The sequence below is a fragment of the Arvicola amphibius genome, chromosome 12 (assembly GCF_903992535.2).
Source record: "Arvicola amphibius chromosome 12, mArvAmp1.2, whole genome shotgun sequence".
NCBI classification, from domain to species: Eukaryota; Metazoa; Chordata; class Mammalia; order Rodentia; family Cricetidae; genus Arvicola; species Arvicola amphibius.
The window spans coordinates 41,123,727-41,148,736 of record NC_052058.2 but is presented as its reverse complement, the minus strand read 5'-3'; the positions used below and the strand labels follow the sequence as shown (position 1 = coordinate 41,148,736).

Sequence of the window (25,010 nt, the reverse complement as noted above, 5' to 3'; positions counted from 1 at the left end):
ATCACTCAGGTGGGAGAGCAGGCAGATCTCTGAGTTTGAGGTAGCCTTGTCTACAGAGAAAATTCCAGGACAGCCAGGGCTACACAGAGGAACCCTGTCTCAAAAAAAAAAAAAAAATTGCAAAGACAAATCATAACCATTTACTTAAAAAATAGCATGCTTTATTTGTCCTTTGAAAATTTGTTATGTGTATATAATATATCTTCAATATTTCTATCTCTGTCTCCTTTTATCAGCTCTCACTGGGCCTGCTTCCAACACATCTTCCTTCAACTTGCATGTCCCTTCTTCTGACACAACATAGTGCTACTTATGCTTATGGGTATAGGGCCATCCACCCAGGCATGAGCAGCCTACCATCAGACACCCCCCACAAGAGAAGTGATTCCTCCTACTCATTGGCCAGTAGCACCTCAGTGGGGGATGTGGTCTCAGTAGCCCCTCCTCCTCCTCTATGCTGGAATTTTTACCAGGCTTCACCTTGTGCTGGTAATTACAGCTGCTCTGAGTTCATGTTCGCAACAACTATGTGATGCCCAGATGACATTTCAAAGCAGCTTTTCCATCAGCTGTCTTTCCATCTCCTCTTCACTGATGCTCTCTCTTCCTGGAGGGAGGAGATGAGCGATTGCTCCATCAACAGACACCCTTACCTTTACCCAGTCTTAGCACTTTGGACTCTTTATTAACTAATACCTATGGAGATAATAAAACAAAACAAAAACAAAAACAAAAAAAATCTCCTCTGACCAAGGTTGGGAACAAAGCACAGATCTATAAATATAAATATTTAGAAAGCAGTTTGACAACTTGATTGTTTAGCAAAACAATAGTAGATTCGTGCTTAAACCTTAACCTTGGGCTTTGCCCATGTTTACAATACCAGCCATCAATTCCCATCTGTAGAGCAGCCCTCAGATCCAACAGAAAGTGAGTAGCTACTCCCATAACTGGCATGCCAGCTTGCACCGGTAGGCACATCTTGCCTGGTAGGTCAGTACTGTGGCGTGCGGGTCCAGTGGATGAGATCATTGTTATTATTTCTCTCTCAGCAGGCTAACTAGCACCTAGTGCTCTGGCCTCTGTTGTGTTTGTTTTTAAAGTTCTATACAGTCCTGGTGCCATTGCAGCATAATGTAACACTGTCGATGCAAGAAGGAATAAACAAACATTAATTGTTCCTTCTCTCTGTGCAGCTCATAGCCGTACACAGAAGAGTCAATGAAAGGAGCATATTACATTGTAGTATATGGCATGCGAGAAAGTGGTGGAGCTGAAGCTGGCACACTGTGCTTGAAGCACCAAGACTTTGCATTTTCTTAAATGCAACACCTTCCTGTATCCTCTACAAGATGGAAGGCATTTATTTCGGCAACCTGAACTGTGATTTTTGTTTTCTGATTTCTGAGAAGCCCTGGAAAAATATGACATGAATCTAAATTCAAAAGGGAATGAAGTGGGAGTTGTAATTAAATTTTTATCGGTCAACACAACATTTGATTTTAAAAGCAAAAACAACAGAAGTGTTATTTACTTCATAATGAAATATTGATCTTGTATATGTTTTGAAAAAATGCATTATTCCTGTCTTTGTAAATAACTTCCAGGAGGATTTCAATGTTCAAAAAAGAAATATAGATTAACCTTTCTAAAGCACCACATCCTGCTCCCTAATTCTCTAAATCCAACATGATAATGGCTTATAATGTTTTAACTGAAGAGAAAATGAGAAAAATAAAGCCATGTTCATCCATCCTTCCTGTTGAAACATTCATAGACATCGTCTGAGGAGACCTATTAATATATGTGAGAAGTCTAGAACCGTCCCAGGCTCTGCATTTAGCAGAACAGCTCTCTTTATTCTGTGTGGCACAAAGCTAAGAAACATTTCCTAGAAAAAACTTGACAGGGCTTCTCTGTGTAGCCCTGGTTGTCCCTGAACACACTCTGTAAATCAGGCTGGCCTTGAACTCCAAGATCCACAGAGGGCCTCTGCTTTCTGGAGTGCTGGATTAAAGGTGTTCACCACCACTGCCAAACTCCTAGGAAATCTTTTAAGATTAAAGGTGTGCTGCTGACAATCGTAACTTGGAAAGGTCTATAACCTTGCAGGGAATGGAGACAGCTCATGAGATCAGTGTGTGTGCACCCCACTTTAGTTATCTTTTCTCTCTAGTTAGCTGTCTGCCCATGAAGTTGACTCTCAGTCCCTTCAGGCGAGAAGTAGAATTTTTCCTTCCAGGCATCTCTCCCTGAGTTTTCTGCTGTACCTTTCTCTAAGTTTGCAAACACCCCAGTGACAGTGTCTCTGGATGCCTCTTAGTGCTGCCTGTCACCTCCTTTCATCCTTTTTCCCTTTAGGTGCCGTAACAGCAGGGACAGGCAACTTTAGATCATGCGTGGATGCTGTGTGTCCTAGACAGCAGATTCTGAGGTTCCTCAGAATCAAATACCACAAAGCAAACTCGTGTAGTCCCTGAGGGTTTCTTTCAGCACAGCCGGTATACAATGTCCCTCATGACATTTTAAAAATTTACCCTATCTTGAGTAAATTGGGAGCATGGGGACCTTGGGGGAGGGCTGAAAGGGAGGGGAGAGGCAGGGAGGGAAGCAGAGAAAATGTAGAGCTCAATAAAAATCAATAATAAAAAAAAATCTTACCTTAATGAGAATACTTCTCTTTCCTTCTCCCTGTGCCATATGTTAGAGCTGATTAGAGACAAATAGTTGAGGGTTTCTAAAGGTCAATAATCTGGAAATTAATAGAGAAAGTCATTCTTTCTGCAAAGGATTTCTAAAGGAATAAAGAGAAAATAAATCAAAAATCTGGGCTAAATACTCAGGATTTGCCACTCAGACTTAGTCTTTACTGAATACAGGGGATTTTGATCGTCTGTTTGATCCCCACATCAGAGGATCAGCACCTCCTGGAACGATGCTGCAAATGAAGAAACAGGTCTCCAGAACGAGTAATGTGCAGGTCAGCAAACATCAGAATCTCTCCCCAGGGTCAATGAATCTGAGAATTCATTTGGATTCCCTTAGAATCAGACTCAGAAGCTAACACTAAGCTCATAGACATTTCTGCATTCTTCGAAGCATTGATATAAAGACCTTTTTGTGTTTAGCCACCTTTTCCAAAGCAATGTTTCTTCTTCACTGGAGGACAGAACAATAAACAGATGTTTACCAAAGGCATATGAAATCCATAGAGAGCAGTCAGGTAAGGATGAGAAAAATGACAGAAGATCATCTTTGTGGTCTTTAATAATAATTTTCTGTATAAAGATGCATATGTGACTTACTGTTTTGTATTTTCTCATTATGTTAGAAGAAATGAGAGCCAGGAAGCATAGAAAAGCTATATACTTGAAAGCTTCCTTGAACAAAACTTGTAGTTATTTGGGGATATCCACTGTATTAATATTTTGAGTCACTTCTTAGTTTCCTCGCAAAGAAACAGGATCTTTTGATCTATCCTGTCACAGTCAAGCAGACATCGGCTACCTGTCCTGATGAACTGTGGGAGAGATTTCCTGGCTTTGACTCAGTGCAGAGAAGACCCTGCCACAGTATTCTGCTTCTTCTGAAGAACATTCTGGAATCTGGTTAGGTGAATCATACCAAAAAATGCCAATTTAATAATTAACAAAGAGGTAATAGAAGAGTCATTTGAGCCTGATCGGTTCTGTGGATCAGTGCCTTATTTGGGTGTCCTTTACTCCCTCCTGTTGAAAGAAGCATCCAAAAAGGCCCAACAGAAGACAGATCTGGTCCTTTTGTTTGTGTGTTAACACCATGGAACTTGTAGATTTTCAGAGCACTTAGATGCTTCATTTACATAAGGTACGTGTGTGCCCAACTGTCTTGTTCATCTTGTCTTGGGATTCTCTGCTCATATGACTTTAATATTAGGTAAATGTCATTGTGCACATAATGTGTGCTATACAAGTCAATAGATAATGCCTCTAATGATCTAAAATGTTTTGCTTACATAACATCCAAAATTAACATTTGCCTACATTACAATCAAAATTAATATTCTTAATTTGATAGTATATCTAACAATATACACTAGCCTTATATACGTCAAATTTGGTGGCATCCTGGCTGACCATCTTGTAATTTCTGTGCTTGTTTTTAGATCTGGGATCTAGCAGTTTGGCTCTAATGGTTTCAAATGTTTCTCCCATTTTAGCCAATTAAGCACTAGATACTGAGAAGCATACAGGGTTGTGTTTATTTGATAAACAGGAAAGGAAAGAACAGGCAAAACTATGCTCGGGAGATTTTAATGAATGGGAGTCCAGTGTGTTGCAGATTTTTTCGCAGCAACAAATAGCCACTTACCCCCTGGATGACTATAGTCTGGTTTTGTGTCAACATAGAAGAGATCACTAGAAACTAGCAATAGCTCTTTCCTATTTGGTTCTGGAGATGTGCGCTTTTTCAGAGTATGACATAAAACAAACAAATGAACAACAACCAAACCGAAACAAACAATAAAAAAAAAAAAAAAACACTCTTCTTCCCTTTCCCTGGATCCATTTTTATTGTGTTGGATATTGATATAAATTTATAGGTCTGGAAATTATTTGTGATACAATGAGAGTTGGGGACAAGGAGTCCTGATTTCAAGTTTTGCTTCTGTTCAATCCTCTTAAACCTCAGGAGATTATTTAATTATAAAAACATTTATTTATTATGTATACAATATTCTGTCTGTATGTCTGCAGGCCAGAAGAGGGCACCAGATGTCATTACATATGGTTGTGAGCCACCATGTGGTTGCTGGGAATTGAACTCAGGACCTTTGGAAGAGCAGGAAATGCTCTTAACCACTGAGCCATCCCTCTTGGGTCTTTGATGGAGTTGAAGACTAGATAGTTTTAATTACAGTTTTCCTTAGTTATGATAATAAATAAATTAGTTATAAAACTTTAGATTCACAAAGATAGGATAAATGACTAACTATTGAAACTTAGTAATTCTTGCTTGATATCTATTTTGTTATATGTAATTTTACTATGTTAAAGTTATAACCTTCCTTTTTAATTAGACAGAAAAGGAGAAATGATGTGGGATTCCCTTCTGAATGCTATGAATATGTTTTATTACCACTGGTTAATAAATAAAGCTGTTTCGGCCAAAGGCTTAGCAGAACAAAGCTAGGCAGGATATCCAAACAGAAATATAGAGAGAGAGAGTAGGCAGAATCAAAGAGATGCCATGTAGCTGCCAAAGAAGAAAGACACCAGCCAGAACCTTACCTGGTAAGCCACAGCCCCTTGGTAATACACAGATTAATAGAAATGGGTTAATTCAAGATAGAAGAGCTAGCTAGAAATATGCCTGAGTCATTGGCCAAACATTGTTATAATTAAAAAAAAATTTATTCACCTCTGAAACAGTAATAATAAATTTCACTTTTGAGGGAAATTAGAAACTTTAGAGATACATGAATATACAGTTGGCAAATATTTAGAATCATTGGTATCACTATTAATTCATTGGTTTGTTCTTTGGTCCTCCATGGAAAGTATCTGTGTTAGTTCTATTATCACTTAAGGTGGTACAACAAATAGCTTATTAGCTGGGGAAACTGGAAGAATCCAGAAGTTTGTTCATTTCCCTTTTTGCGTTCTTCCAGCAGCGGACATTCGGTTTTCAGGCAGCTTTGTTTTTGGTGGTTTGTCAAGTCATGCCCATGACAGGCACTGGAATACTGAAAACAAGCAGGATGCCATCTTAAAATCCTCCTCTATGGAGATAGCTTAGATTAATAGCATTTGTCTGGTTTAAGACTTGACTCATGATTGTTACAGATTGATTTTTGGGCTGGTGGTGGCAGGGCCTGCCTTTAATCACAGCACTCGAGAAACAGAGGCAGGCAGATCTCTGTGAGTTTGAGGCCAACCTGGCTAACAAAATGAGTACCAGGACAGCCAGGACTACACAGTGAGTCACTGACTTGAAAAATCCCAAATCAAAACAAAACAAAATACAACACAACAATAACAACTAAAAAAGCACATTAAGTTTTTAATTAACTGATAAATCAGTATACCAAAGCACATGATGATACATTTTTTTTTTTTTTTTTTTTTTTTTTTTTTGGTTTTTCGAGACAGGGTTTCTCTGTGGCTTTGGAGCCTGTCCTGGAACTAGCTCTTGTAGACCAGGCTGGTCTCGAACTCACAGAGATCCGCCTGCCTCTGCCTCCCGAGTGCTGGGATTAAAGGCGTGCGCCACCACCGCCCGGCTAATGATACATTTTTGATAGTCTTTGAAACACAGATATTGGAGAAAATTAATTCTTGTGGCTAATTTTCTTTATGGATATTTAAATACAGTGCTGGGCCTGTTTGGGAGCTGTCTTCTTATTTTTAGCTTATGTCAAGTTATAGTTACTTTAATCAATACAGACATCATAAGGAAATGGAAAATAAATCTTGTTCAAATGGAGCAACTTTGAAGAAATATATTAAGTGAACAAAATCATTTATATGGTTTACTTTGCATGTTATACTATATAATTATCACCCCAAATATTGAATGCCCGTTAAATATCTTCTCATGGAAAAACACTTTTCTGCCAATTTGAGAGTTCTCACGAAATTATTAGATCATGTGCTACTGTTTTTTATATTATTTGAAATTTAATATTTCTTATGCTACAGACTTTAAGGAAAAAAAGCTAAGATATTGAGTAATGTTGGTAAATATGCTGTTTAATGTTTGTGCAATCACAAATGAAAAAATCCAATAAAGATTTGCTTCTTTGTTTCTTCTTCTTCTTCTTCTTCTTCTTCTTCTTCTTTCTTGTTTCTTCTTTCTTTCTCTTCTTCTTCTTTCATTCTTCTTCTTTCTCTTCTTCTTGCTTCTTCTTCTTTCTTTCTCCTTCTTCTTCTTCTTTTCTTATTCTTCTTTCTCTTCTTCTTTCTTCTTCTTTCTTCTCTCTTACTTCTTCTTCTTCTTCTTCTTCTCTCTTCTTCGTTCTTCTTTCGTTCGTTATTATTCTTCTTTCTATTCATTCTCTTCTGCTTCTCTTTCTCTTCTTTCTTCTTAACTTCTTCTTACGCCCTCGTAGTCTTCTGCTCTTCTTCTATCTACTTACTGACTGCTTCTGGTGCTTATCTTCTATCTTTTCTTGCGGGTGTTCTTCTTTCTTCTTCTTCTTCTCCTCCTCCTCCTCCTCCTCCTCTTCCTCTTCCTCCTCCTCCTCATCATCATCCTTCTCTTCTTCCTCTTCCTCCTCCTCCTCCTCATCATCATCCTTCTCTTCTTCCTCTTCCTCCTCCTCCTCCTCATCATCCTTCTCTTCTTCCTCTTCCTCCTCCTCCTCCTCCTTCTTTTATTTGTTTGCTTTTTTGAGATAGGTTTCTCTATGTAATAATAGTCCTGGTTCTCCTGGAACTCATTCTTAAACCAGGCTGACTTTAAACTCATAAATCCCTCTGTCTCTGCCTCCCCAGTGCTGGAATCAAAGGCATTAGTCACTGCTGCTAAGCTCAGACTTGTTTCTTAATGATTATAATTTAGAAGTACATATATGTAGAATTAAATCATAATACTCAGCTTTGCAGGGATGTTAAAGACAGAATGCTTGCTTCAGGAAGCCACCCCACTTAGCCAGTCAGTCTTCCATTGCTTAGCTTTCTCAAACTTCATTTTCAAGAGAGTTTGTTAACATTAGAGTGCCCTGTCCTATATCAGAGTCACTGACAACATACATTTCTCTGGATGTGATAGTTTTGCCTGCCATTTGTCTGGTGTAACAGCTGTGGTATATCCCTTTCTGCAACTCCCTTCTTGGCTTCCATCATGGCCCATTCTTCAGGTGTTTGTCTACAGGGTCACATCTGAGCATCTCTTTTTCCTTCTCTGTGTCTACAACATCTGTCTTCATTTTGGGATGCCCCAGGCTAGAAACATTTGGAGAGTATACAGCTATTGAAATGAAAAGATATAACAGTACATAAATCAGATCTTCCACTTAGAGCAGTGGCAGACATATCAATCTTGAGGCAATGGGAGAGTAAGGAACAACATCTCTGGAACTTTTCTGCTTAGACATTTGAAGCCCCAGCCTCTGAGGTGACTACACAGCTATTGGTAAATTTCAGAGAACAGCGACTCTACGATTCTTTAGTGATAAGCAAATCTTAAAATACTTTCGCAAACCCTATGTTCAGTGTTGCTCTGAGCTTCCCTGCGGCTTGACTCACTGAATCATTCCTGAAGTTCTTTTGTTGTTTTAACACATTACAGTAGCTCATTACAGCTGGATATGTAGTTGGAAGTAGCATCTGTTTATGCTGCTATAATATAAAAATTACTTACCAGTAACAGAATAAAAAGCAATTTGCAAAGCTAATCATATTTGTGTATGGTCTACAAAAAGTAAACTGTTAATATATGCCTAAGGGGGAAAATCATTTGCTGGTTTAAACAGTGGAAGTGGTAATATTAACAAGCATGGCTAAGAAAGCTCCTGTATTTAATGTTCACATGAAAATATAAAAGTATATTCATTGTTAAACTACTTTGACCCTGGTGAATTCAAAAAACTTAGAAATTCACTAAATATTATAAGCCATCATATGTCGTATTTTTTAACATTTGTAAAATCAAAATTTATTAATTTGTGTTTAGGGAAAGGTTTTTTGTAATTTATTTATCAGTACTAATTTCAAATATTCCTGAAAACCAATAAATTCAGTCCTGGTTTCGGTCCCCTGCCCCAGAGCACTGAATATAGTTTTAGCAGAATAATTGAAAAACCGAAACTGACCTTTGAAGATGTGAAAAACATAAAGCAAAAGCTTTAGTTTTAGGGTTTGCATTAAGCTGCAGTTTGCATCTTAATTTTTTATTTGTGGAATGAGAATGCTCAAATGTTGCAATCACTACTGTTCCCAGGGTCTAGAAGAAGATCCCTTAGACTATGATGCCTTGGGTGTGGAGGGGTGGGTAACTTCATCCTAGAGCATTAGCCTAGGATGTGCAAGAAGTAGGTTTAAGCCTAAGTACTGGAATAAACATTCAACCAACCAACCAACCAACTGAACATGGTCCATGGCATGCTGACAACTTTCAGTGGAAGCAACCACTTCCCCAGCTTTTTTCCTTGTTTTTTTGTTTTTTTTTTTTTTTTTTTTTTTTTTTTTTTTTTTTTTTTTTTGCTTTCTTTTTCATCATTAAAGGCAGGTCATTGGCTTTAGAATTTCTGTTCTTCAATGAAAGTCATAGAAACTAGAATTAGTCATAGAAACCAGAACTTCCTTACTAAAAGCAGCCATACAAATCTAGAATTATTTCAACATTCTCCCATTCTCTCTGGGTTAGAGTTAACCATTCCTAAGGTGACTTTTCTAACAGTAGACCATGGGACTCTGAGTCCTGCTCATTCCTGGGGAAAAAGATTGCTACACGGAGAAGCTAAAAGATATCTGAGCCAAAAGGCCTTCCTGCTTGCTCACATAGCCTCTTCTCATGAGTTCCAAGTCTTTTTGTCCGGTGAGGCAGCTCTCTGACTTCACTTTTCATCAGATCTAAGCACCAAGGTAATGCTTTGCCCAAATCAATGATTAGCCATCTCATATCATGCCAAATTTTGATTAAACTGATCACTACGCTCCTCTTATTAATATCTCCTGTCATTAGCACTGCATTGGCTTTGACTCATACCACAGGGACAGAAGCTCCCCCAGTGTTTCTCCCCCACAAGAGTTTTAACACTTCTCCTTATTAAAAGGTATGCTTTACCAACTAGCCCCTGCCCTTTGAATCAGAAGAAACAGAAGCAGAAGTCATACCTCAGAGAGGATCAGATGGCGGCTTCTCTTCCTGTATTTATCAGGGGCAGAGAAAAAGCCCCACATATCTTTAAATTTCCTCTCCTGGAAGCCAGGGTGAGATCCATTCGGCAAGCATAGCCTTATTTCAGACATGCTAATAATATTCATTAAGTCATCGCCCATCCTGAATTTAGTCAGCCCTTGATTAGTGCTCCTAGCGTGCCTTCCTGCTTTTGACCTGCCCTTTAATAAGGTTCCTTCAAAAGGCTAATTTCATCTGGTGCAATTTTCACTCTGAGAGAACAGTCTTACTGCCTGGTTTTGAGGACACCTCGTTGTAACCTTCTGTAGCTAGGGTTGGCCCATTTCATTTCACGGTTCTTATAATGGAACTTTAACTCTGAAATTGGCCTCCAATGAACAATGTGGATTCACTACATTCTACTCGGCAAGGACAAGAGTGTGTGGTGGGGGGAGGGGGGCTTTTCTAGTTAACTAACTGTGGCGTTAGGCTGAGAAGAGGAGAGTTTACTATGGTTGACATCGGAAGATCAAGGGCGAATGCGCTTGCCCTCTAAGAAAAGATTTTTGTAAAAGCAGCTAAGTGCTGAAGTGTGCTTTAGCTCACTGAAAGACTTGTAAATATGTAGCTATATAACTGTCAGCTGGTGTCTGAGTTCATTCATTTAAATGCTGCAGCTGACCGGGGATTGGTTTCAATGTTTAAACAGAAAAATATCTTTAATTTGTCTTACAAATGGCATTTCTCAGGGACTTCAGTTACCATCTGTTGCTGATTAATTCCCCAATTTAGCAGCAGCCTAGACTTCATCTGTAATCTCCAGACCACATACTATAATTATGTCTGGTCCGCAGTAACTGTGCAGTGAGTCCTTTGTAAATAAATGAACAGTTAGAAAACGAAATGAGTATATGTGAACCCCACCCACAGGAATACAGGGTTTTGGGGTTATCTATGATAGCAACTCGTCATCTTTTCATACAATACAAAAGATCGCCAGAGACCCATGTGGTGTTCAACTCTGACAAAACATCTGGGTGATATACAGAATATCATTCTGTAGGCCCCATAGATCTTACGGATAGATAATCACACACTTTTGAGACTCGTGTTTGAGACAAGATTTCTCAATGGACAATTGGAGGGTTTAGACTCGCAGTACTTTCAACCTGTGGGCCATAACTCCTTTGGGGTTCCATATCAGATATTTACAGCGTGACTCATAGCAGTAGCAAAATTACGGTTTTGAAGTAGCAACAAAATAATTTTATGGTTGGAGGCCACCAAAACATGAGGAGCCGTATTAAAGTGTTCTGGGTTTAGGACAGCTGAGAACCACTGCTCTAGAGAGATAGCTCAGTGATTAAGAGCACTTACTTCTCTTAACCTGCTGCTCTTCCAAGGAATCCAAACATGATTACAGCTAGAACTCCAGCTCCAGGGGAATTTGGTGTCTCCTCCTGGCATCTGTGGGCAACTCCACATACCCCCACACAGACACACATACATACACAGAATTAAAAGGAAAATGAATTTTAAAAAGAAACAATTGGATTCATTTATTTCAGATTAGCCTTCCTACATTATAGGAGGAAGCCTTTCCCAAATGCTGACATATAGAGACTGATCCCCTCCTCTAAGGGCTTCTCCTCAGGAAATATAAGAGCTACATTACTATGTGGATGTACAGGGAAAAAAAAACGATTATTGATGTCATAATTTCTTTATAGTTTTGGGCATTAAACATTCTATATTAAAAATTTCCCACTATTTAAAATTTCTGTGTATTTGAAAAAAAATGGTGTTCCAGATAACCTTTAAAATAGAAAGCCATCCTTGCTGTTATCCAGTGCATTTCCTGGGAAGGAGGGAAAAAACTATTATTCACTAAAAAATTTAAAAGCAAACCATCTCCAAATTATCCCTTGGCTACATTCTATGCGAAGAGAGTGCTCATAAATAGCACAATTTGTGGTTCACGATAAGCTTCCTCCCAGAGAAAGGGAGGAAAGTTTGTGTTTGTGCCAGATGCTTTGCCTGCACTAAGTGCCATAAAATTCCCCTGAAGTGTGTTCAGCAGACAGGGCGAGGTGCCAACCAACAGCAGAGAATGAAGTTGAACCCTGCACACACACAGAATCCACTGAGACACCATATGCATATTTCCATTTAAAAATCAAAATGAGAAATTAATTCAACATGCATTTAATAGGCGAGTGTTTAGAGACGGATAGTGAATTCTAGAGATAGGATGGGCAGCATTTTGAGGTCTACTTTCTGTGGCCGGATTGGGGCAGACATTTAACCCTCTGTAGTAATGGCATAAATGATGTAATGGATATCACTTATAACCCCAAACTAGAGCAGATGCCATGTCAGTAGGCAGTAAATATACTCCAGGCCAGAGCAAACTAGTCATAAGAGCTTGCAAAAGATTTCTTCTTGTGGCATTTTTCTTTATAGAATGAAAGGGGGGGGGTGCTGCTGCTCATTTATCTCCAGTGAGAGTGTTTTTTCCTTGCTGGAGACGACATTGTAACTAGGGTAGGTGTGGATTACAGACCAGTTAGAGATTACATTCATGTCATTCCAGAGTACAAACACCTTATGGCAGCTTGACCCTGGGACATAATTAGATCCACCACCTCTAGTTCATCTCCAGACTTTAGAGACAGAATGTCTCATTCACAACATGAGCAAAGACTTGGGCAAGCCCTCCTGCACTGACTATTCGGTTAGATTTCTCTGATTTTTCTCCATTCTTCAAAAACCTGGATCATTTTCAGTTCGATCTCTAGAGTTAATACTCACTAGAGACATCTGGCCACAGCCCAAAGTAGATGAGAAAATTTAGCCAGAAAGATGTCCCTTCAAACCAGATATGACCTTGAGTACCAGTTTCTAAATCCCATCATTATTCCCTGCCCCTAGTGAGTTCTCCTGTGTGATTTGTTAAGGATGCAGCAATGTGAGCTTGACAAGCGCAGACACTGTGGTTTGCTCCACAGCAGACAGCAGGAAAAGATTCTACATTCGGCTTCTCTTACTCAAGTAAGTACCCTGTTGTATAAGGTAGAAACCTGAGACTATTAACTGCTTCATGCGTTGAGATCATGAGATTTGCAAGACACATGAACCCATCTCGTCAGATTTTTTTCCAACTATGTAGCAAAGCCCAACAAAGTATTTTCTTTGTTTACAAAAGTTTCTCAAGTATCTGGGAAAATAAAACACAGCCCTTCCTTTTCTATAGATTTATTTAGACGTCTCCCCCCTTGAATGGTGGTAGTATATGACAATCACTCCTGTGATATTGCCTTTGTTTTCAGTTCTCACGGTTGTCACTATTTGTTTCTGTATTGGGGTGCACAAAAGAATGGAATCACCCATCCTATGAATTCACAAAACATACTTGAGCGAATCACCAATGTGTGGTTTTGTACTTCTGTACATACCACTCATAAAAAGTCATCATTAGTAGAGGCTGCTACTTGAATTCTTAACTATGCAGTCAGAAGATGCAAATCATTAAACATTCTATATGGAAATGTCATTAAGGACCGCAAATATCAACCTTGTGGCCTTTTCCCTGTTGCCTATGAGAATTGATGTGCATAGGTGTAAAATACAATACTCCACTATTCTATATTTAAACTTCTCCTTCAGTGTTTTATTCAGTAAATCAGCAGAGAAAATACTGCCCTGAGGTTTCAGAGTTGTGTTTGTGTCTTTGCTACCCATCAACTCCCTCAATAAGAGAAAGAAATACATACATAATTAAAGAGCATAGACGTGGCTAACTCTAAGTCACATCCCCACAGGTAAAATGAAATGAGACACTACTTTGCTATAATGAAGTTCCAAAAGTCATGGCACAGGGCTGAGCTTTTGCTTACTATTATTATTCATTGTCATGATTATTATTGAATATAATTATTATTTATTATCATAACAAGTCACGTTCCTCTAGTTGCCACAACTTGGGCCATAGAAAAGCAATAGAATATATGCAGTAAGTGAAAGTAATGGTGTCAGAGTTCACTCTGTAATAATAATTACCTTAGACAGGAAAAGTAACATCAGAAAATGAAAAGCAGAAACTCAGGCGACATCAGCTAGAGGGTTAGAACAGACTCAACTAGAATGGAAGTTTTTCAAGTTAACTTGGTATTTTCAGTTCATCTCTGCTAGATAGAAGTTTCTATGCATAGGGCTGTAGATAGGTATTGATGACAGAGATATAGCTAACATATATACATACAAAGTCATAGACAGGGGCCCTATGATTGGCATCAGAATTTACTCTTTTTTTCTTAAACCAGTCTCACATATCCCTTGCTGTATTTGAATTCCTGATCCTCCTGCCTCTAGTTCCTAAGTGCTGGAATTTATGACAGGTATGCATACTTTAGTTTTACTTTTTTTTTATTTTTGGTTTTATTCTGGTACTTGAACTTACATGCTCAGTGAGAACTCTAGCACTGAACTATATTATCAGTCATCTTTTTGTCTTTTTTTTTAAAAAATTTTGAGATAGACTCTAACTAAGTTATGGAAGCTGGCCTTGAACTCACTCCACAGAGACAGGATTTAAACTCACATTCTCAGTCCTTGGATTCCTGAGCAACTGAGATTACAAGCCCTGTGACCCAAGGCCCAAATGGGAAGGAAATACATTTCTGATAATGGTTCGCTCCTGGTTCACACTGCTACTCAGAGTGGTCTGAACCTCTGTCTAGTGTTTCCAACTTCTTGGCTTATTAGCCCAAGAGCTGAAAACTGGTTCACACAGATTTGCCAAAGAAGCCAGACAAACTTATTTGAAGGAAAATGGTAGCTTAGGTGATAGAGTAAGATGCTATCTGCTTTGCTGGTGACCATGGAAGTGAGGATCCCCAAGGACTCCGGTTACTGCTCAGATCTTCATTTCATTTTATGGGGTCCTAGAGAATGAGAAGTCCGTCACTAAGGGGCGTGGTTTGGGTAGTTCTCTATTTTGACTGATAGATTAGGTCGTACATACATTGTTCCTTCTCTATGCCTCTTCCCAGCTGTACATAGGAGATTCTCCCTAAAAAGTTAAAAGCCGGGCGGTGGTGGCACACGCCTTTAATCCCAGCACTCGGGAGGCAGAGGCAGGCGGATCTCTGTGAGTTCGAGGCCAGCCTGGTCTACAAGTGCTAGGTCCAGGACAGGCTCTAAAAAAGCTGCAGAGAAACCCTGTCTTGAAAAACCAAAAAAAAAAAAAAGAAAGAAAGAAAAAAAAAGTTAAAAGTGAATAGAGTTGTCTCACTGAGCATGCCCCCCAGATGAGTTCAATCAAGATGGGAGTTGCAGCCGGGAGGTGGTGGCGCACGCCTTTAATCCCAGCACTCGGGAGGCAGAGGCAGACGGATCTCTGTGAGTTCGAGGCCAGCCTGGTCTACAAGAGCTAGTTCCAGGACAGGCTCCAAAGCCACAGAGAAACTCTGTCTCGAAAAAACCAAAAAAAAAAAAAAAAAAAAAAAAAAAAAAAAAAAAAAAGATGGGAGTTGCTAGGCACAGTTCTTGGAGAGTGGCTTGTGCACATGGTGCACGCAGGTAAAGGAACTAGACTGCTAAGTGTGTTATCACGGAGGCCCGTGTTCATAACTACAAGACAAATGGGGGGGCCTGTACTTGCCAACTCCATACACTGCCTGTATTTATGGATAGAACTATTTAATCTTCAAATGATTTTGCATTGATGATTAAAAACTCACACTTTGGAGATGCGGGTCTTAGAAGATCTGATAATTTGAGTCTGCGGAACAAAGTCGCCACGGATAGACCGGAAGTAGAAAATACAAACAAGCTCATTACTTGCACGTGTAGTAACAGAATAAGGCTCGAGGTTGTCGGTAGCTACAACTTGGATAGCTTCCTAAGTTATGAAAGTGAACAGGAGTTCGGGTTTTGGGAAGCGGTGGTGATGAGTTATGGGATGGTAAGGAGATAGAATACAGAAAAAACCAGAAAGCTGTTTTATTTCTCAGATAGGTATCAGCCTAAACTCTCAGCGTAGATCATAGGTCAGAACCTTCCTAGATAGAGGCGGGCATTGGTAACCTTCAACCTCCTTTCTTTGTCAGAGTGAAGGGAGGATAGGGAAGGAGAGAGGGCTGTGTGACTAGGTCTTCACTGTAAGAAATGCTTTAGTCAAATGCCATAAACTAAGAGCAAGCTTGCCCCTGTACTGTGTATATAAGGAGGGAAAAAAGCCAAAACACCATTGCTGGGTTGTTGGTCTCTGTGCACTAGGAGGCATTTTTGTGAGAATGAGTTCTTGGAGAAAATTCGTAAGATGAACAGGCCAAAAATGCTGGTATAAATCAGAATTACTCAACAGGCTTATGCTACAGTCAAACTTTAGGCCCTGTTAACAGGATCTTTCTCTGCCATCCCTTCTGCTTTCTGGTCCGTTCTGTTCTCTGTTGCTGTTGAATAAATTTAAATTTTATTTATTTTTACTCTGTGTGTGTGTGTGTGTGTGTGTGTGTATGATTTCTATGAGTACACCATACACCACATGTGTGTAAATGTCTCAAAAGGCAAAAGAGGATGTCAGAAAGTTAGATCCCCTGGAATTTGGGTTATCAGCAGGTGTGAGCAGCCTAGTGTGGGTACTGGAAAGCCAACCTAGGTCCTCTGCAAGAGCAGCAAGGATTCTTACCTGTTCAGCTGCTTCTCCATTCCCAATTGTTGAATTAATGCAGATGCTACACAGGGAGTGGTATAGACCAGAGGCGTTCTATAAGAACCACTGTAGGCACTCTGAAGGGGTGGGAGGCCTTTGCAGAGGAAAACAGTCTCACAGCTTGGAGTGGGCAGAACACCACTGTGGTGGTCCACATGTTCTGCTAGGCTTTCTGCTTCCGGAGCTCACAGCTTTTCAGAGGGTGGTTTCGTTGTTCAGGTAATAAACATTTACTTTGGAGAATATGATAGTATGTCCCTGTGCTTTTGCAGAAGGCTTCCACTAGACAGTAATCTTATGATCTTCTGGGCACTTCAGAAGGTCGATTTCCCACCCGGAGCCAGAGGTAGACTCGGATCCCATTCTTTGGCTCCATCAGCAGGGCTGCTCTTTCAGCTCCTTATTTTACAAGGCTCTGATTACGGGAGAGGTACCCATCTTCAGTGACCACATTGTTCTAACATTTGACTATCTGTACAAGAACCTGTCCTTAGAGTTTCTGATTCGAGATGCCTAGAACAGACACCAAGGATGTGTACTTGACCAGGTCCTTACAAGTGCTAAGGAGCATGCGGTTCTTGTTATCACAAACTAACCAAGACTACATGAGCCTCTCAACATTGATTCTTTATGGCAACCAGGTATACATGCTTACATAAAAAAAAATCTTAATGAGCCGGGCGGTGGTGGCACATGCCTTTAATCCCTGCACTCGGGAGGCAGAGGCAGGCGGATCTCTGTGAGTTTGAGGCCAGCCTGGTCTACAAGAGCTAGTTCCAGGACAGGCTCTAAAAAAGCTGCAGAGAAACCCTGTCTCGAAAAACCAAAAAAAGAAAAAAGAAAAAAAAAATCTTAATTTTGGAGAATCACACGAAATAAAAGTTATACAAAACATCAATTTATAAGGAGCAAGTTGTAGAAGTATACAATGACTAGCCATTATCAAATCTCCCAGGGTGTCAGGGATACAGGGTTTCTCTACGTAGCTTTGGAGGTTGTCCTGGAACTTACTCTCTCAACCAAGCTGGCCTTGAACTCGCAGAGATCTGCCTGCCTCTGCCTCCAAATGCTGGGATCAAAGGTGTGTGCCAGCACCACCCAGCTGCTGGTGTATGTTTTAAGAGAGGACCCCCCTCTCAAGTGTTAGCTACTTAAAAGTTTATTGTATCCTCTTTGGAAACTGAGGTCTGCAGGGGCTAAAAGACAGCTTGAAATATGCGTGATAACATCTGAAGATGAGGAAAGCTGTGATCGCACCGAGAAGCAGGGTATGGAGGCCACACTTAGAATGGTATCATCCCTTTATGCAGGACATGCCTCTGGGATGACATCTGTTCAGCTCTATGATGCCATATGCTAGCTCAAGATTCACATCCATGCAGCGATTTCTGTGACACCATGAGCTCGCTGTTATAGCATAGTTCTGATATATTGGTTTCTGTGTGTATGATTCATCTTCCCTTATGGAGGAGAGAATCCTGAAATCATCTTAATTATAAGCATATTTGCTTATTTGATGATGACATCATTTGTGTTAAAAAAAATAGACATTTACTTGTCTCTTCAGGAGTCGCATGTTTCTCTGAATGATTTAATACAGAAACAGACTGATTACTACCTAAAATAGTCTCATAGGGGACAGAGTACACTGGTGTATAGCAAGACTGCTTTGCATCTCTCTGCCTCAAAGAGCAGATGAGGCCGCGAATAAGCCTTGACCAAGTGTTACTTTTGAAAATTCCTTAGAAGCATGCTGCTCAGGCTTCAGCCTTGCCAACGGTGACACAGAGAGATGAGCCCGAATACCCTCTGAAGTCAGTCACATAGCCTCAAACATAAGGCGAGTTGGTTAGATTTCCACTTTCACACAAACCATAGCATCTATGAATTAAGTCAGACAAAACAGTTAGGGTCAGTAGGTATAAATTGGAGCCTTTATACCAGGATGCCCAAAGAATAGTTCCCAAACTCCACGAAATGTCAGTTGAATAAAATTCAAAATATCTAGGATGGGTATGAACCTGTATTCATTTTTAAATCTGTCCCATCACCTCCATTGTCAGCATGCACCTGCTCACACCCAGCTAGCCTTCTCTGCTGGCCTCCAACACTGTCGTCCATCGCTCTCAAATTCTACACATCCCAGACTGCCCACCGCTCTTTACACCTTCCCACCCTTTGACTCTTTTTGTCCTACTTAGACATGTCTTTATTGCCTAGTTGGGAAAACATGGGTAATCTGTAACCAAAGTGATTAACGTGGTACTTCAAGGCTGTCACTCGGTGAACGTGAGTGTGAGTATGCCTTTTAACTGTTATGATTTCGTTCTCAACCTATCAGACGTGTCAAGCAAGAGCCTGCCAACTCCAGTGCCTTCTGTCATTCTCTCATGGCTGAGTCTTCCGGAGCCACCAGAGAACCTCAGGCTTCTGTACCTGTGCAGAGAAAGACTCGTCTTTCTTTGTGGATTGTGCTCATTCCTTGCAGGAATTCTTTTGTAGAAAGAGTCTTCATTTCAAAAGCAAAATCACCCAGGCTATATTATGGAAAATCTCTCATCCACTGAAAACGTGTAATTTTCTAGGGCCCTTTAACATGTATACTTTGAAACTGGGCAATAGCTACACCACGCCTATAACTCCACACTGAAAAGACTAAAACAGGAATACCCTAAGTGTGAGGCCGAGGCCAACATGGCCTACAGAGTGAACTTGTCTCACTATTTGAAAATATAGGTGCATTTGAAGACATAAGTGGGGATAGTAACCTTGGTTACAATTCAATCTTAAATATGAACTAAAACATTCCTGTCAATCACTAGCGGGAAGTACTTTGTTTTAAGGGATATTATGCTGCAGCTATCTGAAGAACACATCCAGCTCCCACGTACATTTAATCTGTTATAGTCTGTGCCTCACTTGCTGTTCAACATGGGGAATTGAAAAGTAGAGCCAGGCAAGAAAAACAAAACCAAGTATTCTGTCAGAGCGGCTTTCCCCCTTAGGATCAGGGCAATGCAGCCTGTCACTGACTTTGCAGTTAACTGCAGCATGATTGAACTTTTTGTTGGATTCACACTATGTCTTCTGGTGTTCTGTGTTGTTAGAAATGTGTACCTGGTGCATGAGTGTGCTCTCTGTTCAAACTGTTTCTAATATAGTTTCCTTATCCAGTGTTCTTTCAATAAAGGTACCTAGGCCTTTGAGATCATTTTATCAGAATGATGCGAATGAAGGTATAGACTATTTGTTTATTAAAATATATTAAAATAGATGACACACCTGCTCTAAATGATACAATAAAATCATTGCCATTTTTACTAGGAAAATGGAACATGCAGCTTGAATATGCAATGGGAAGTCCTGAGTAACCCAACAGATGTGGTAGACCTTCAATGAGATTTACATAAGTAATCCTAAAAAGATTTTCCCTGCACAATGTTGGAATCTAATACTCTCCTTGTTTATCCATGTACCACTCCAGCAAAGGCTTTTATCTTCTCCATGAACATTAATAAATATTTCAGAGCAGATGACTTTCTGCTTCAAGTAGTGTCTCCAAAACTCCTTAAAAAGAGTTTGAAGAGAATACGCAAGGGGAGATGCTGCAGGTCTATCAATCCCAGTACTGAGAAGGCAGAAGCAAGAATGTCTCAGGTTCCAGACTAGTGAAGCTATGTAGACAGTGGCTCAATATCTGCCCCCTCCTGGTAACAAATAGCAGCCTTAGGAAATACAGATTGCCTTTAAAACAGAATCTCAGAAACCACAGATGAAAGAATGATCACTTCAGGTACTTAAGAGCCACAAAGCCTCCTAATCATGACATCAATGCTGGAGAAAAACATCGCCTAGGAGTCCCTAAGGAAGCCCTGGGAGGAAGCAGAAGGACAGAAAGAATCGGGAACTCCTCCCCCCCCCCCCCCCCCGCTTCTCCATGCCCCATTTAGACTTCAACCCTGTGCTTGCTTTTGAGTTTTTAAGTTCACTCTCCTGAGTCCACACATCTTCGGTTATGTAAAATCTTGTAGACCCAGTGAGTGAGTGTTCCTCAGTCACATTGGAGAAAGAGAAAATATGCTTTGTGAACAGAGTAGGTGAGAATCTCCCTGCTAGAACCTTTGCTAGTTCTTCCTTGGAGCCCAGCGTCTCTTCTGGGAGAACAAAGGCAATGCAGGTATAAATTCTTACCCCCCACACTCTAAAAAGAAAAGGCTGATGTGTTAATATTCAGCTTCTTAAGAGAAGCAACTGGATATTTCTTCCTTCTGCCTCTTAGAGTTTAATTCCCATTGCTTTATATGCATCATTTTATGGACATCCCTGGCCAGCATTAAGCATGATGGTACCTGTTATTGAAAGAGAGTCTGTATTTGTGGTGATACAGAGAATGCCAGTTTAGAAATGAGCCTGATTGCATGGTTCATTGTGTTCTCCTTTGTAGAGCCAGGCTGCGGCCCACTACAAAGGCACGAAACATGCCAAGAAGCTCAAAGCACTGGAAGCCATGAAAAATAAGCAGAAATCTGTCACTGCCAAGGACAGCGCAAAGACTGCCTTCACCTCCATCACTACCAATACCATGACCACCAGCTCTGACAAAACAGGTTAAGCAATGCTCTTTGTTTTTGTCCTTCTCATGGTTTGGGGGTTCCCTTCTTTGTCTAACCCCATGTCTGTTCAAGTATGTGTCCACTACATCGACTCACTCTGGAATCCATCTGCGTGATGGTAATTGGTCCCTTTCATTTTCCACAACCCTTACAAGGATCACAAGTTCCCTAATGGATTTTGCATACTGCAGTAGTCTAATGGCTGTTTAGAGAGAGCCAGTTGTTATGATTATCTGGAAGCCAAGGTCCCTGCTTTTTCAGGCATGGATTTTGTGTATGTCTTCAACAATCTGTGCACAATACTTACAGTATAACTGCGTGAGTGATTGGTCTAGCCTTGAACACACAGATAAATCTACTGAATGAGTGGGGAAGAGCTGGATGGAGGCAATACTACTCCTAGGCTTTATTTGCATAAATTGCAAGCACTGCATTGTTTTCAGTGTGTCTATGTGCTTGGGCTCCTGATAGCTGGGTAACCTTCCTTCTGCATGTGCAGGTAAGTGTCCTTGATGCCAATTATTTTTCTTAAGGATCTTCATGGGAAAATAATGACCTGATGATTGACCACTGGGTTAGTGTGCAAATGTCCATCTTATTCACAGCTAAGAAGCTAGTGGGTTTCCCTAAGCCGACATTTAAAATACAAGTGCACAGGTCCTTGGAATTTACTAAACAAGTAGTCCTGCATGATTCCGGGATAGAGAGGTGATAAACTGTTTACTAGAGAATAGAATTTAGAAAACAGGGGCTAGTGAGACCACTTGCCTCCCGGAGTGTACAAATGGTATGGTAAGAAGGAAATGTTTAGAACCTCACTTATAGGGCTTAGTCAGAAGGGAAACTTTTGAGTATACAGATAAAAATATTGAATGTTTAGAAGGAGAACAGATTAAAGTAGTTGTATCTTTAATCCTTGGGGCACATACACAGTACTCCAGTGATCTGTGATTGTGGATATTTCAGTATAAATCTAAATGGGACTGTACATTTTCATACCACATTGAGTATTCCATACCAACCGCTATGGATGGGTATCCCTGACCATTCCCTAAGAGTCTGTGTGCATCCCACAAGTGAGGTTGCAAGCATCCTTCCACTCCGTGCTGGCACCTGGTCTCTTCTGTTGTAGATTGTAAATGATCATTTTAGTGATGCTCTGGTAGGTTCCGTTTGTTGTCACCATTTGTCTTAAGGGTGATCAGGCTGTTGCTGTTGGTGCTTATCATTTACACTCCTTGGGTATCTAACAGAAGAGTAATGTTCTGCATTTTAATGTAAATGTAGAAGGTCATGGTAAAAAAACATTTGCTTTTTCTCTCACCATTAAAACCTTACTGCTTGATTTTGGTGGCTGCAGAAGAATGTGCCATGATTTCTGTTGTCAAAAAGCAGTTTAAGAATGGGTATTCCCAATGTTGCTCTTGTCATGGAGAAGGTACAGATAGTTTTCTAATGGAGAGCAGACAGTGGCTGGGTGAAGAAAGAGGTGAGTGTGATATTAAAAATTGAAGTGATATTTTTAATTAGCCTGATTTTCATGCACCAACTTTGAAAAAATATATAATTTTTTGAATGAGTAGTCTTTTCTAAAAAAATATTTTAGTTCTTCTCTCTCTCTCTCTTTCTCTCTCTCTCTCTCTCTCTCTCTCTCTCTCTGTCTCTCTCTCTCTCTCTGTCTGTGTGTGTTTTGTGTGGGCATGTGTATATGTACAAGTGCCCAAGGAATCAAGAAAAGACGTCTTAGTTCTATTGCTAAGAATAAACACCACGTCCACGGCAACTCTTATAAAGGAAAGCATTTAACTGGTACTTGCTTATGGTTTCAGAGATTTAGTCCATTGTCATCACGGTGGAGAGCATGGTGACACACAGACAAACATGGCACTGGAGAAATAGCTGTGAGTTCTATATCTGGATTTGCAGGCAGCAGGAAGAGAGAGACTAGTGGGCTTTTGAAACCTCAAAGCCCATCCCCAGTGACACACTTGCTTCAACAAGGCCACATCTCCTAATTTGTTCAAATACTGCCAAAATTAGGCTCAGAACTAGTTTTCTAGAATAGTTAGATAGTTGTCAGAAAAAAGGAGGATAGGACTCTTCACCAAAATTTGTCTGTCTATTAAAAATAAGAAATCAGAATTCTCCTTTTCCTGCACAAGAATGTTTGTGATCTGTCATATTGTCTATGTATAAAAAGTTGAAGTTCATTAAAACACATTTTTCTGATTTCACCAAATCATCTCAATAAAAATAATCCAATTATGTGAATACATTTAAAATTATGAAAGGATGAATGAACTAAACAAAATCAGAAATAAACCTAGTTTAAAAAATTCTGAGAACCTCTAGGAGAACAGGGAGAGAAGCTGCCGCGCACCGCGCCCCCATGTCTGCGTTCGGTGCGCTGGTACCCAGTTCCCAAGATTCAGGCAAGGGGCAGGAGGTTAAAATACACAAACACACACAGACAGACAGACAGCGACATGGGTCATCCTTGAATTCCCCAAGAATGCCCCCTTTATTGTGTTCAGGGGCAGATTATATAGAGATAGCCACGCCCCAGCCAAACCCACCAGAAACCACTCTCCTGCCATCAGGAACTCCTGAAGGTCTCATGCTCAGAGTAGCTGTAGGCACTCAGATCAGGGGATTACAAGAAATTCAGGATCTGGGGTCTCACTGCTCCCAACAAGAAGCAAAAGGAACTGAAGCACATGTGGGGAGCAAGGCAGCAGCTGGGAGGGGGCAGGTGTGGGGGAACGGGGCAGCAGCAGGGAGGAGCAGGTGTGGGAGAGCAGGGCAGTGGCAAGAGAGGGGAGATGGTGTGGGAATCTGAAGGTAGATGTATGGATGTAGGGATTGTCTCTGAAATATAGACTCTGGGGCAGTCAAAGACTAGCAAGATGGCTTAGCAAGAAAAAGCATTTGCCATTAAGCCTCATGACCTGAGTTTGATCCCCAGAGCCCACACAATATAAGAAGAGAAACAACATCACCATTGGTTGTTCTCTGACTTCCAAATATGTACTGTAGCCTGAATGACCATATACATGCATACACAGGCACATACATACATACATACACACACACAAACACACATGTATACATGCAATTAATTATAGGAGTTTTAATATAAAAAATAAGTAAAAGTAGTTTGAGTCCAAAACCACTTGAAAAGCAGAAATTTTGTCAGATATTTTCTCTTAAATTCTAAGATCATACAGTGATTAGAAAAATAAGGAAGAATTGTGCTTTCGGCCTAGTGTAATGTTTTCTTGTGTTTGTGTGTGGATGTGAATAGGAATGGTCTCTGTATGCTGGGTCCTATATTTGAATGCATAGGAGCTGGCAAAATTTGAAAGAGTTGGGGGGTATGACCTTGTTGGAGGATGTCTGGTCTTGGAGGAAGTGTATTGCTGAGGTTGGGCTTTGATGGTTCAAGGGCCCAAACCAGGCCCAGTGGCTCTTTTTCTTCCTGCTGCCTGCAGATCCTGATGTAGGACTCCCAGCTACTTCTGCTGATGTAGAACTCTCAGCTTCCATGTCTGCCTGCCTACAAGCTGGCATGCTCTTCGCCATGAGGACAATGGACTAAACCTCTGAAACTGTAGGCATGCCACAGTTAAATGCTTTTGGTTATAAGATTTTTTGTGGTTATGGTATCTCTTCAAAGCAATAGAACACTAACACACACACACACATACACACACACACACATATACATACATACATACATACATACACACAAGTATGTACACACACACAAAATTAAAGAAAAAAGAATCCATGTGCCGGGCGATGGTGGCGCACGCCTTTAATCCCAGCACTCGGGAGGCAGAGGCAGGCGGATCTCTGTG

At 40.4% G+C, this 25,010-nt stretch overlaps 1 protein-coding gene across 2 annotated transcripts in view; it reads left to right on the top strand.

The window, feature by feature from the left end:
* Znf385d (zinc finger protein 385D) overlaps nt 1–25,010 on the top strand; it is a 331,825-nt gene that overhangs the window by 213,696 nt on the left and 93,119 nt on the right. For both annotated transcript variants that reach the window (XM_038349498.1, XM_038349499.1), the window contains one exon: nt 20,982–21,144. In XM_038349498.1, the coding sequence (XP_038205426.1) occupies nt 20,982–21,144 (163 nt within the window). The remainder of the gene's footprint in view (nt 1–20,981; nt 21,145–25,010) is intronic.